This window comes from Grammomys surdaster, unplaced genomic scaffold, assembly GCF_004785775.1.
Source record: "Grammomys surdaster isolate TR1022 unplaced genomic scaffold, NIH_TR_1.0 125672, whole genome shotgun sequence".
Taxonomy (NCBI): domain Eukaryota; kingdom Metazoa; phylum Chordata; class Mammalia; order Rodentia; family Muridae; genus Grammomys; species Grammomys surdaster.
In genome coordinates this window covers 902,785-915,376 of record NW_021620509.1, presented here as the reverse complement: position 1 = coordinate 915,376, position 12,592 = coordinate 902,785, and the positions used below count along the sequence as shown (strand labels likewise).

Here is a 12,592-nt window from a genome sequence, read left to right as displayed (position 1 = left end):
CTCAGTCCTGCACCAGCCAGGGCTACACAGAGTACCTGTCACAAAACATAAAGTTCTGAGCTGGAGCTCAGTGGTTACAAGCTGCCCTTCCTGCTGGCTCACAACCACGTGTAACTGGAGGGTCAGGGATCTGCTGCCCTCTTCTGGCCACCACAGGCATCAGGCACTCACGTGGTGTACACACAGACATACAGGCAAACACCTATACAAATAAAATAAAATGTTTTTAAAATCTTAAAAAAAAAATCCAATAGAAATGCAATTATAGTTTGTGCTTCATGCTCTAGCATGCTGGGCAAAGGGATGGCACTCTAGGACTGTGCAAGCATGGGGAACTAACTGGGCACGGGACGCCAGTCTCACCATGAAAATCATTTTCTTCTCTTGTGTGGGATGTGGGGTGAGTGCATATGCAAAGGCAAGAGGTACCTAGTGTCCTGCTCCATCTCTCTCTGCCTTGCTCCTTTGATGCAGGGTCTCTTACTGAACATGGAGCTGGGCTAACAGCCAGCAAACCCCAGTGTCCTCCTATCTCTCTCCAGCTCAGTACTAGGGTTACAGCTGTGCATGTCCAAGAGCACAGGCAGTTTGTCTCACAGGTAGGGTCTGAAGGCAACTCAGGCTTTCATAGGGTGCTCTTAGCTGCTGAGCCATCTCTCCCTGCCCTGTGGTTTGTTTTTTTTTTTCTTTGAGACGGCATCTCACTATGTAACCCAACTACTTGCTATGACGACCAGGCTGGTCTCAAACTGTTTCTTGCATTCCGTACACAGCCTGAGGAGAAATTCACACAGCATTCTGAGTGTAACTGCACCCTGGCATATCTGACCACAGAAGGTCAGGTGTGAAATTTTGCATTTGTATCATGATGTCAGGTCTGGCAGGGCCAAACTAGGTCCTTGGAAAGTTACACAAAAGAGAAAAAAGCAAGCAAGCAAGCTTGGTCCCTCCTAGCCTTCTGGTTCCTGTTTTTCTTCTCTGGCTTCTGTAATGTTATATTCACACCAGAACCAGTGGCCACACTAGTCTCCATAATTCTGAACCAAAATAAAGCTCTTTGCTTAGAGTCCAGCCTCAGGAATTGTATTAGAGTAACAGAAACCAGGTCATCATCCTCTATGTTATCTAAGTCAAATTTAACACAGAAACATGTACACGCACGCACGCATGCGTGCACACACACACTCACACACACACATACACCTGGAATATCAGGAATTTGTACTAAAAAAGATACCAGAGCATAGCTAATGAGATAGTTCATTAAGAAAACATGCTCGCTACCAAGCCTAACAATCTTGAGTTTGATCTCAAGAACCTACCTGGTGGAAGGAAACATCAATGTACGTTGTCCTCTGACATTAACTTGTTCTCTGGCACGCATGCACCCATGTACATGTGTATATATAAATATACATATACAAACAATGAAGTCTCTCTCTCTCTCTTTCTCTCTCTCTCTTTCTCTCTCTCTTTTTCTCTCTCTCCTCTCTCTCTTTCTCTCTCACGCACGCGCGTGCGCACACACACACATATGCTTTAAACTATAAGACAAAAAAAATAAACACAAATGTGATTTGAAAGACCGCCTGTGTGACACAGAGCCTTACTGTACAATAGGTGTGGCTACTATGACCAGCTACACATACACTTTGCTATAGCTGTAGGGGATTGAGTGGAGGTGGGAATGGAGAACCACAGCATGAAGAGAGACTGGAAGGGACAAAAGTTATGAGAAGATGCCCTGGCCTGACTTGGCACTGTGTACACTGGCTCAGTGACAGTGCTGGGTGCCACTTTACCAGCCAGGAATGAGACCAAGCTTGTGATGACAGCTTCTGGCCAAGGCAGCCAGCTGCCCAAACACCATGAACCAATCCCAACACACATCAGAGGCCCTGCAAAAACCACTCACCTTTGAAGGTAAGGAAGGGTTCTTTGTGAAGGGATCTGAGGTAAATGGGTCATTCTTTGTCTGTTTCTTGAAGAAGTCGTCACTGGTTGAGCTGTGGAATGGGTCACTTTCTTTGAAAGGGTCCCCTCCAAATGGGTCTGGAGAAAGAGGGCACAATGGTGACCAATGGCACCTGGGAGACGTGAGGACATGGGCAACAAGAGGGCTCAGGATGAGGGAGAAATTGTGATGATTGTGTGGTCAGTTGTCCAGGAGTCAGAATGGGAACAACGGCCACAGGTTAGGACACCCTTTCAGGGCGATGAACTGTACTCCAACCTGGCACAATTCTATATAGCTGTCAACAGCTTTATTAGGGCAAGAGGGATGGCTAAGCGGATATAAGTGTTTGCTGTAAAACCTGACAGCCTGACCCATATGGTGAAAGATAACTGGCTCCTGTAAGTTGTTCCCAACCTCCACACATGGGACACATGCACATGCACACACACATTCACACACACATATACATATGCATACACGTGCAATAATTAAAATTTCTTGAGACACTCCTCTGTCTACTGAGTTACTGAGTGCTGGGATTAAAGGTGTATGACACCATGCCCAGTGGTACAAACTTTTTTAACCATTCTTTTTTAAGAATTTTGTGGTGTATACATTATGCTCTGTAATAAAGCTGCATGTAAAAACAATAGCCACTGTGGCTGATGCCAGGGCAGGAACCACTGCTGTCACCAAGCACTGGGTAGCGTGGAAGCTACTGTGTGACAGGTGGGGAATCTTTGTGGGGAGGCAAATATTCCAAATCTTTTGTTTCTGTGGTACTGGGGAACCCAGGCCTTTGAAAAAAAGGCACAGGTAATGTATCATGGCTGTCTTTTGCTATGACATCACTGTCCCTGACACGGGTGGGAGTCCCACCATGTGTGAGTCAGACACACTCAACATAGACAACTAGAGCACAAGTGACCCTGCCCTCAAATAAACTGAGTCTGGAGAGACTCTGGATGTTGTCAGGAACACAAGGAAGCCAGTCTTTACCTGCAGCTGCTGTCTGCTGCTCTGAGAAGGGGTCACTCTGGAAAGGGTCACCTGGAGCAAAGAGAGAAGCAGTCAGGTGAGTGGAGGGAGGGCACCAGAGGCAGGCCTTTTGTATGGCTCAGGAGAAACAACTGGTCTGTCTCCTTGCACTTGATGTCGCTGTAGCACAGTCATGGTGAAAAGCAGCAGCCCCAGGCAGGCAGATAGTCAAGGTGAGCTGGGATGCTTGGCTGGCAGCAGGTACAATTAGTTTTAGGAACTCACTTTTCTTTCTCCACCCAGGATCCCCGCATCTCCTCCAACCTTATTCAGTAAGAGGGCAGGGACACAGTAGCTGACCTGATCATGTCACGATGACCTACAATGATGCCAAAGTGCTGGATCTGTCCCTGAGTCCTAAGATGCTACTATCAAAATCTAAAAGCTTCCCAGGCGTGTACTCAGGAGGCAGAGGCTGGAGAATGTCTGAGTTCAAGGCCAGAGTGATCTACAGAGTGAGTTCTAGAACAGGGAGGGCTACACCATCTCAAAACAAACCAACCTCTGAAAGCTAAGGGGCTGGAGAGGTGGCTCAGCAGTTAAGAACATCTGTTGATCCTGCTAAGGACCTAGGTTCAATTCCCAGCACCCACATGGTAGTTAAACAAACTGTCTGTAACTCCAGCTCTGGAGGATCTGACACCCTCTTTTGCCCTCTGGGGAAACTGTACACAGATGATGCCTGTGCACGCAGATAAAACACTCATATGTATAAAAAAAACTTAAAAAGACACAACAGTCTTTCTCATGGGGACATAGGCTGGGATGTACCTTTGAAGGGGTCAGCTCCTTTAAATGGGTCGGACTTGAAGGGATCTTCAGCCTGGAAGGGGTCTGGATGCAGCTCCTGCGAGTTGTTGCTAAACAATAAAGCTTTGTTTTTGAAAGGATCATCCTAGGATGGTGAAGAAACGACAGGCACTGAGTTACTTCTGACTTAAGCCAAGTGCAGGATTCCACACCTAACTTAGATCTGCACTGGATGCAATGTGACCCAGGACAGAGTACCTGAAGATGAGTCACCTCAGTGGAGATTTTGGCCAAAACTAAGCCTGGGCATTGGTTTATTTGCTAAGGTAAGAATGGAAACCAGGCTTGGCACATGGATACACTGCATCACAGCTTTGCAATTTTTCAGTAAATCTAAAATAACTCTAATAAAGTCTCTGAGCGGAATGAATAAATAGATGGAATCTACCCACCCGTGTGGTGAAATAATACTTAGCCCTGAAAAGGAAATTCTACTGTAAACGGAGAAGGCTTAGGGATGTGCAGCGCAGTAAGACATCAGTGACAGTTACGTGCTGTGGTCTCACTCATACCCTGAAGTCGCCATGTTCACAGGGGCAGAATGATGGGGACAGAGCCTAGCCAAGGGCGGGGAACAACCCCCACCCCCATAGTTCTATGTAAAGAAACAAGTGGGCCGTTTCTGCCCAAGTAGGAAGTGGGGCTGGAGGTGACAGTGGAGCAGTGGGGGGTTACTGACACATGCAGGACACTGCATGTCTGTAAAAGGTGCTGAGTTCTGGAACAGGCGTGTGACCTGAGGGGTGGGTGTGCCCTGCAAACAGAATGTTGGGCTGAGAAATCGGGTATCTGTTCTGCTTAAGAGACACAATCTTCCACAAAACAGGGCTATTTAACTGGAATAGTTTTGTTTGTCTGTCTGTTTTTTTAAAAAGGCAGGACTCTACTATCAAGTCATGTCAAAGCTGGGGCATCTGGGAAAGCAGACAATGGTTTGGAAAAATGACATGAATACTCCAAAAGGCTATTAAACTCAAAAATAAGTCCAGAATTCTAATGAGGTGCCAGCACCTAGAATAGAAACAATGTCTGGGGTGGGGGTGGGGTGTTAAGAGAAAGCCACTAGATGGAGACAGTAAGCACACTTGTTACCCTGGTTCTGGGAAGCCCAAGGCAGGATCCTGGCCAGCCCAGCCACACAGCAAGATTCATTCTCAGGAGATGAAAAAAAGAAAGATTAAAAAAATGATAATAATAATAAGCAGTAGTCACTGACTTGGGCTGTGAGTAGGTGAAGAAGTGGGTGGGCCATCTTCTTACCTGGAACCAATTCTTCAGAGCTTCTGGGCACAGGCCTTCCTAGGGAAGCCAGGCCTGGTGCTCAGGGAGGTTAAACACAGATGCAGCTAGCACAGCAGCTGCTGACGACGCCTGGGTACTGCCAGCCCCGAGATGGACATACCCTAGAGCAGCTGCTGGGGTTCAAGGACAGAGAGAACCTCAATGGAAGACTCTGACCAAAGGAAGCCCGTGCACTGGGGCAGGAGACAACCCCCTCTGCCACACCATGGACAAAGGACACACACACAGCTGTTGGGGTTCAAGGACAGAGAGACACTGGCAGAAGGTCATGACCTTTAAGGGTCATGACCTGGACCAGGTAAAAGACAATCCTCTTGTACTACTGGCCCTGGGCAAGGAATGGACTGTGTTCTAAAAGACAGAGGAAAGAGGGATGGAGTTAGCTACAACAGCTCAGTCTTAGAAAGGAAGTTCACAGTTAGCTCTGAAGGGCTGTTTATGGACAGGGCCAGTTACTGACACTCTAGTGTTTCTATCACTAAAGGGAAGGCAACGAGAAAATAGGTTTCTATGGCACAAACGTGCCTGGGAACTGCACTACCAGTCCAGTACGTGGAATGTTGGGGCCTACACCATCATGTCAGGAGAAATCCACATTTCACGCAGCTGTGGCCCCTTCCCCTAGGGGGCCATAGAATAGCTGGGTGCAGCTGAGTGGTGAAGTCTTACTGAGCAGGCATGTAGCTCAGCACTGCAGCCAAGGCCCTGGCAGGACTCACATTAAAAGGAAGGAAAAACAGTGACAGTCCATGCCAGACTCAAAGCTGAAGAGAGCCTCCCGCCCCTTAACATGAATAAAGCCAGGGAAATAAAGAGTATGTCGCCCTAGGGGACAGAAATACAAGGGTTAAGTATAGGCCTATGGTTCTTCAGTATAGAAGACCCATTCTGTCACCATGCAGAGAAGCTGATGAACTTATTACCTACAGTGTTACTAGTAGATGGCATCTTCTCAGAGCACTGAGTCATGTGGTTGCTCGGTGACTGAGCACAGTATAAGGGGAGATACTACACTAGGGTGAGCAATGACTACCATCGCAGAGGTAGAACATGTTAACTACTTTTATTTAATTACTAACTTGTGCTGCATGAAGGACTGGACCCTGGCTTCCCACTGTTGAGCCACACCCAGCTGAAGAAAACACTTTCAAAGGCAAGGCAGCAGCTAGCCTTAAGCTCTGCCTGATTTCAGAATACAGACATAGCCACAAAGGAGATCCAAGAAGTTTCTGTGACATCCCTGGCTTTTACAGAGTGCTGGGGGTTGGTTATGGAGATGCACCCTTTTCATCTGTGCACTTGGAGACAGAGGCAGATGAATCTCTGAGAGCCCAAAGCCAGCCTGGTCTTCATTTATGAGTTCCAGGACAGCCATGATTACACCATGAGACCTTGTCTCAAAAAACAAACAAAATGCAGTGTGCTGTGTAGGGGCCAAGTGCTGGTGCTCCCACCAATTGTCCTGAAGTAAATATTTCTGTTCTAGCTCAAGCTGCCAGCTAAGCAGCTCTCATTCACAAACCCTTGCTGGGAGCCCATAACCATGGCTCCTCCATGTTACCGAGGCTGGAAGTGGCCAAGTATCCAATCTGTCCTGGTAAGTCAGAGTAACAAACTGGGATGGGCACATGGCTTTCTCTCTGTTGTGTGGGATTGTTGGATAGGAAAAGACTTCTACCCGTTACAAGGAATGGTTTTGGGCTGGGCACAAGGGTCAGTGATGAGTCCTTGCTAATATGTGTGAGGCCTCAGGCTCTACCTACAGCACTATGAAAAAAAAAACTAATTAAGGATATACGGAAGTGAACATGGCCTCTAAGAATCCTATTGCCTCTTGGGCAGTCGTACCTTGGGAACTTAACATTTAGCTCAGTGGCTCAAGAATCACCTGTAGCAAGTTCCAGAGGTGCCACTCTGGTTGCGCAGTTCTTCGTATGCACAGGCCCTAGCTGCACCCCACGAAGAGAACGGACGGAAGATGCTCTGCTCCACAGCCCCAGATGGAACACTGAACAAAGACCTCGCTTCAAACTGTTTATTAAGAAATGGAAACAACCCCCCCCCTCATTTTTTTAAAAAAATACAAGATGTGGGTTCCTTCAGACACAAGTCTTGAGTTTCTAGGTAATATATCTGATGGTTACACTGTACAAATGACAGTTAACCACACACACTCTACCTGGCTAAACGACAAACAAAAATAACCATGTACATATGCTCCGGTGGTGGTAGAAATGACCACCACCTGTAAACTGTCACCCACTGCTAAGACGCAGCCTAGGGTGTGATGAAAGCTACAGAGGAACCTGACACACACCTTAATGCCTGCAACCAGGGTCTTTGGAGTTCCAGGGCAGCCTGGGCTGCACAGTGATACTGTCTCAGAAAGAAAAAAAAAGGAGGAGGAAGAGGAGGAAGAGAAAAGAAAGAAGACAAGACAAACCAAGGAAGGAAGGAAGGAAGGAAGGAAGGAAGACAAACCACAAGCAATCCATAAGCAGAGACTTAGAGGGAGTGTTGTTTCCCTGGCCCAGGACACAGGACAAGCCAGCTGCACAGGGGACAATAGTGGGATGGAGCCGAAGACTGCAGTTGCAAGATGGAAACACACACTGGCTACAGGCCCCAAAGCAAGGAATTCCATGGGAATCCCATGGAACAGACGCCCATGGTGGGCAGGAAGCCACCTACTTATGAATCTGAGTGAAGGGGTCCTCCAGGTGGGCAGACACGGGGGACAAACAGCACCTTCTAAATAGTCCAGGGGAAGCACAGGCTTCTCCCTGCGTTCTTGGATGGGAAAGAAAGAGAACAGGGAGGGAAGGTGACCGTGTTTAGAGTGCAAGGTGAGTGGCGACCACAGGAGGCACAGGACAAAGAAAGCAGCAGGGCTGGAGCAGAGCAGAGCCCTGGAAGATGAGGCAGCCGAGAGGTTAGAGTAGCACAATATCCCAGATACCAGGACTTGCAGGCCAAACCACAGACACAGTTGGATTTGGGGCTGATGACTCCAACAAGGACACTGACAACCTTAGAGAAGGATCATATTGCCTGAGCATCGATGGTTCACAAGCAGTGTGGCCGCACAGTGCTGAGGTCCTCCCAGAGGCCAGCTAACAGCTGGCTGCATAGCACCTGGAGGGCAGATGTGCTGTGGTGCTTAGTGAGTGCTGCAGGATGGAACTGAAGCCCACAGTGCTTACTACCAAGCTGCAGTTGCAGCCTGTTTCTCCATCTTTCAGAATCACTTGACTTGAATGACACACACTTGCACCCAAGGCTGTATCAGTAGAGCACTGAGCTCCCACAGCATGGGACCACACTGGCTTTGGTTAGGTTTGCCCTCCACATTTGGGTGATTGGCCCCAAAGAAACACTTCCGAGGAGATGGAACACCTGGGCCTCACGGCTTCTAGATGACAGGAGAAACCGGTCGCCAGCCCTGGGCCCTGCACAGGCAGATGGCCAGCAAAAACAAAGGGTGCCATACATTGAGGGAGCCAGTGTTGTGAGCAGATCTACAGCTGCAGCAGAGCCCATGTGGACCCGGAGACTCTTACTCGACCTTTACCATGGCTCCAAAGCCGCCCCTCTCTGCCAGCAAGATGCCTTCATTCAAGGTGGCCAGGTCAGGCAGGCTGGTACCAGAGACCCCATCAGGCACCTGGTCGTACTGTTCCAGGCTCCGGTGAGCTTCTAGGTGGCTCTCCTGTAGCTGGGACAGCTTGCTTCTTGCCTGCAAGACAAACACCATGTACATCAAAGAAGCTCCAGGTGCAGCCAGTAAGATGCCTTTCCCAGGGATCAAACACATAGGGAAGGACTGCCCTGCCCAAACTGTATCACTCAACAGGAGGTGCTGGTCCTGTGAAAGGATCCCATGTCACTATATACATAGCACCTGCACAGCTGACAAAAGATAGGAGGAGGAACCAGAAGGCAGCCTAGGAAGGCTGAGGCAGGAAGACTGATCACAAGTTCAAGGCTAACTGATGTGAGCTACGTGATGAGACCCTATCTCAAGAATAGTTTAAAAAAAAGACTCAAAATCTAAAAAATCTGAAACCAAACCAAACAAAAACAACAACAACAACAACAACAACAACAAGAATGATGCTGGCCATGGTCATACAAGCTTTAATCCCAGCACTTAAGAGGCAGAGGCAGGTGGATCTCTTGTGAGTGCAAGGACACCCTGGTCTACAGTGAGTTCCAGATCTGCAAAGGCTACACAGCTGTGATCCTCTGTTACCACCAACCACTCCTTCTATTAGCAATGTCTGCAAGTATCTTAGGCCATCTCCGAGGAACAGTCTCTGAAGGCTAGGAGGAAGAGCCCTGAAAATGACCCCATGGAAATAACATTTATAAAACAATATAAGACATGAAACCACTGAGATCAGAGAGGCTCCCACATTGCCCTGTCAGCCTGTAGCCTTAAGACAAGCAGTTAATTCCAGTCTACAGGACACAGGTTTCTTAGCTGTATGTTAAGGGCATCATCCTGTCTGTAGCCTGCATCCCAGAGGCCATAGGAAGACCAAATGACCATCATATGCACAAGGACAGGGCAGGCTCAGAGCTTCCTCCTGGCTTCCTGGAAAGGGCCAGCACTCATAGGGCAGGAAAGCAGGCACCCTGAGGCACACCCTACAAAGTTCTCAGCAGCTAATCTCACCAGCATCACTGACCCATCCCTATCAAAATACCTGGTTGATGTCATCCTGTGTGCACTTCAGGGACCTGAGGATGGTCTCCAGCTGTGCACGCCCAGCCTGGATGCTCTGTTCCAGCTGTGTCTCCTCCTGTTGAAGCCGATTTAGCTCTGACTTTGCCCGGTTCAGGTCATCCTCCTGGGACTTCAAGTCTGACTCCTGAGACTGGATCTGGGTTTTCAATGATGAGATCTGAAGTGAGAGCCAAAAGGACTCACAAGTTAGGGCACAGAAAGATAGACAGACACTAAGCTTTCTTTCTCACTGTGTGTGGAGCTAGAGAGATAGCTAGTGGGTAATGGTGTCAGCTGCCAAGCCTGAAGACCAAGGCAGACATGGTGGATGAAGAGAACCAAGTCCCCCTGCTGTCCTCTGATCACACACAAATATATACACAAATTCGCACATGCGTGAGTATGATGAGTATGTGCGCACACACGCACGCATGCATGCACACACACACACACACACACATACACACACACACAGAGCTCTCCCACAAAAAAGAGTAAATATAAGCATAAGGAGTCTGCACAGCCAGAGGTCAGTGTTTGGGACCTGCAGTTAGAGGAAGCAGATCGGCTGTGATAAGGGGGTCACAGCAGGAGGTGGAGGCATCTGCAGCCCTGTTCCCTGCTGAAGGACATCCAGGGCACAGCTACTGAAGCCATGCAGTTTTGCAACCTGATCCCTAGGGAGGGACGGAGGGATCGTTCACAGATGATGCCTCACGTGCCTAGATGTTTCTCAGCTGGCATTTTATCATCTGTTGGCAAGAGTTGTCAGGGAAGCTCAGAGACACTGGCCATACTGTGAACTCACCGTCTGGGTCTCATCCTGGCATTTCTGCCGCACGTCACTCAGCATGTCCCGCAGCTTAGCCTTCTGCTGGTCCATCTCATCCAGGCGGTCCTGGGCATCCTGTTTCTGAGCTTCAAGCTCCTGCAGACTACTAGTTTCCCGGTCCAGGTCATTTTGTAATTCCTACGGGAAATGGGTGGGTGTTGACTGACACTGGTAACAACAATCCCTAAATAAGAGATTAAAAGCAGATGCTGGGCTAGACTGTGGTTCAGCATTAGAACTTGTGTGGGGAGGGGCTCCATCCCCGTGCCTGCCTGCCAAGGATGAGCATGAGGCTCTAGGTTCTCTACTCAGTGCCTACCAGGTATGAGTGAAACCCAGGTTCTAACCCCAATGCCACCAAGGAAACAAAAACACATCGAAATCCCAAGGCTGTCCCAAGCATTGTCATACATTCAACACACAATCCTGACATTATCCTACACTCAGCAGGCCCAAGCCAAGGCGCAGCATCCATACCTGTACTTCGCTGGCTTTCTGTCTGATTGCCTCTTCCTTTTCTCTGATGTCTTGTTCCAATGAGTATTTCTCTCTGCATGTTTAAAAACAATGCATGAAAACAGTTGACACTGCACAGCATAGAGCTGTCATCTTGAATATAGGACTGAACCTACACATTCCCATACGGAATGGTCCCTGAAGCCCTCTATGTGTCCTAATCCCTCAGGCTTGCCACAAAATGGTCCTATGTCATTGTGACAGCATGTGTCTGAGGTCCTCACCAGAGGCCAGATAGATTGGCTTCTGTACTTCTTACAGCAACACTCCTGGACTAACCAATAATCCTTCCTATCCTAGGGCATGGTAGAACCTGCATGAGAGGCCTCCGTCTCAGTGCCCACTGCCTCAGAGTACAGTGCCTTCACCATCTGACAAGACAAACAGGAAAACAAAGGCTCCCAGGTGACAAAGACTTGCCAGCCCTTGCTGACTCTGGGGGTTCAGGAGGCAGACAGGGTGGAGTAGCATTAGCAAGGGTCCCAAAGCTGACATTCAGCAAAAAAAATGGAGAGCTTGGACCCAGAGCAGCACGGACCCGGTAAGAAGCCCAAGCATACACCTTTTCCTTGGGCTCCAACACCACCAGACAGCTGGCACAGGTACCTGTACTCCCTTCCCTATGAGCTACTATACTCATGTCACCAAGCTGCTCAGTTCTGTGAATATCACACTGAGAGAAACCATTCCCTACATCCCACACCCAATCAAAGGCACTGAGTAGTCTGACACTGGTGGGCCACTCAACAAAGAGGGACAGAGGACAAGAACTACAGATGAACACCATCCAGTACTGCAGGGACAGTGGATTGTGAAGTGGGAATTGGAAGATATGTTGAGAAGAATTTCCTGAAGGACAGGAATAGAAAGCAAAGCTGTGCTAGGGGAGCCAGGAGTGGTACATGAAGTGATATGGCAGTTGCTGGCTTCTGGTAAAAGGGCAATGAGGAACTGGCCCGCTGTGTACAGCAGGGGCGACAGACTTGGATCTGTCACCTAAGCTGTGCACTGGACTCTCATCTTGGCTGTTTGTATCCCTAGGCAGCTATGTGGCCACAACCTGCCTGAGGCTACCTGAATAATACAGACTCAGAGCAGCAATGATCTGAGCAGAAGCAGATCTGAGGAGACTTGTGTCCTCCCCTCCCTCAAAGGCTTATGGCGAAACGGACAAAAGGCTGCTGTATCAGGACCCACCAGAAAGTAGGCAGTCACGTACCTCTGCAACTGTGCGATCTCCTGGCTAATGTCATCCAGCTCTTTCACACCAGTGAACTCCCCTGACCCGAGAGCACTTGAACTGTCCTAGGATCAAAACTTAAAGAGTCTCAGGGAGCCAGCAGCTTACATGTCAGGGGACCAAAACCCTGGCCACTGGCCACTGGCCTGAGAACACTCCAGGAGGTCC

General features: G+C 48.7%; 1 protein-coding gene across 5 annotated transcripts in view; it reads right to left on the bottom strand.

Moving 5' to 3' along the window:
- Nucleotides 1-12,592, bottom strand: part of Eps15l1 (epidermal growth factor receptor pathway substrate 15 like 1) — an 82,657-nt gene that overhangs the window by 29,094 nt on the left and 40,971 nt on the right. For 3 of the 5 annotated variants that reach the window (XM_028787794.1, XM_028787796.1, XM_028787798.1), the window contains exons 12-19: nt 12,404-12,489; nt 11,146-11,218; nt 10,645-10,806; nt 9,817-10,014; nt 8,679-8,843; nt 3,767-3,890; nt 2,957-3,007; nt 1,916-2,052 (exon numbers count right to left, since the gene is read on the bottom strand). In XM_028787794.1, the coding sequence (XP_028643627.1) occupies nt 1,916-2,052; nt 2,957-3,007; nt 3,767-3,890; nt 8,679-8,843; nt 9,817-10,014; nt 10,645-10,806; nt 11,146-11,218; nt 12,404-12,489 (996 nt within the window). The remainder of the gene's footprint in view (nt 1-1,915; nt 2,053-2,956; nt 3,008-3,766; nt 3,891-8,678; nt 8,844-9,816; nt 10,015-10,644; nt 10,807-11,145; nt 11,219-12,403; nt 12,490-12,592) is intronic. The other 2 variants (XM_028787795.1, XM_028787797.1) reach the window with 1 other exon arrangement.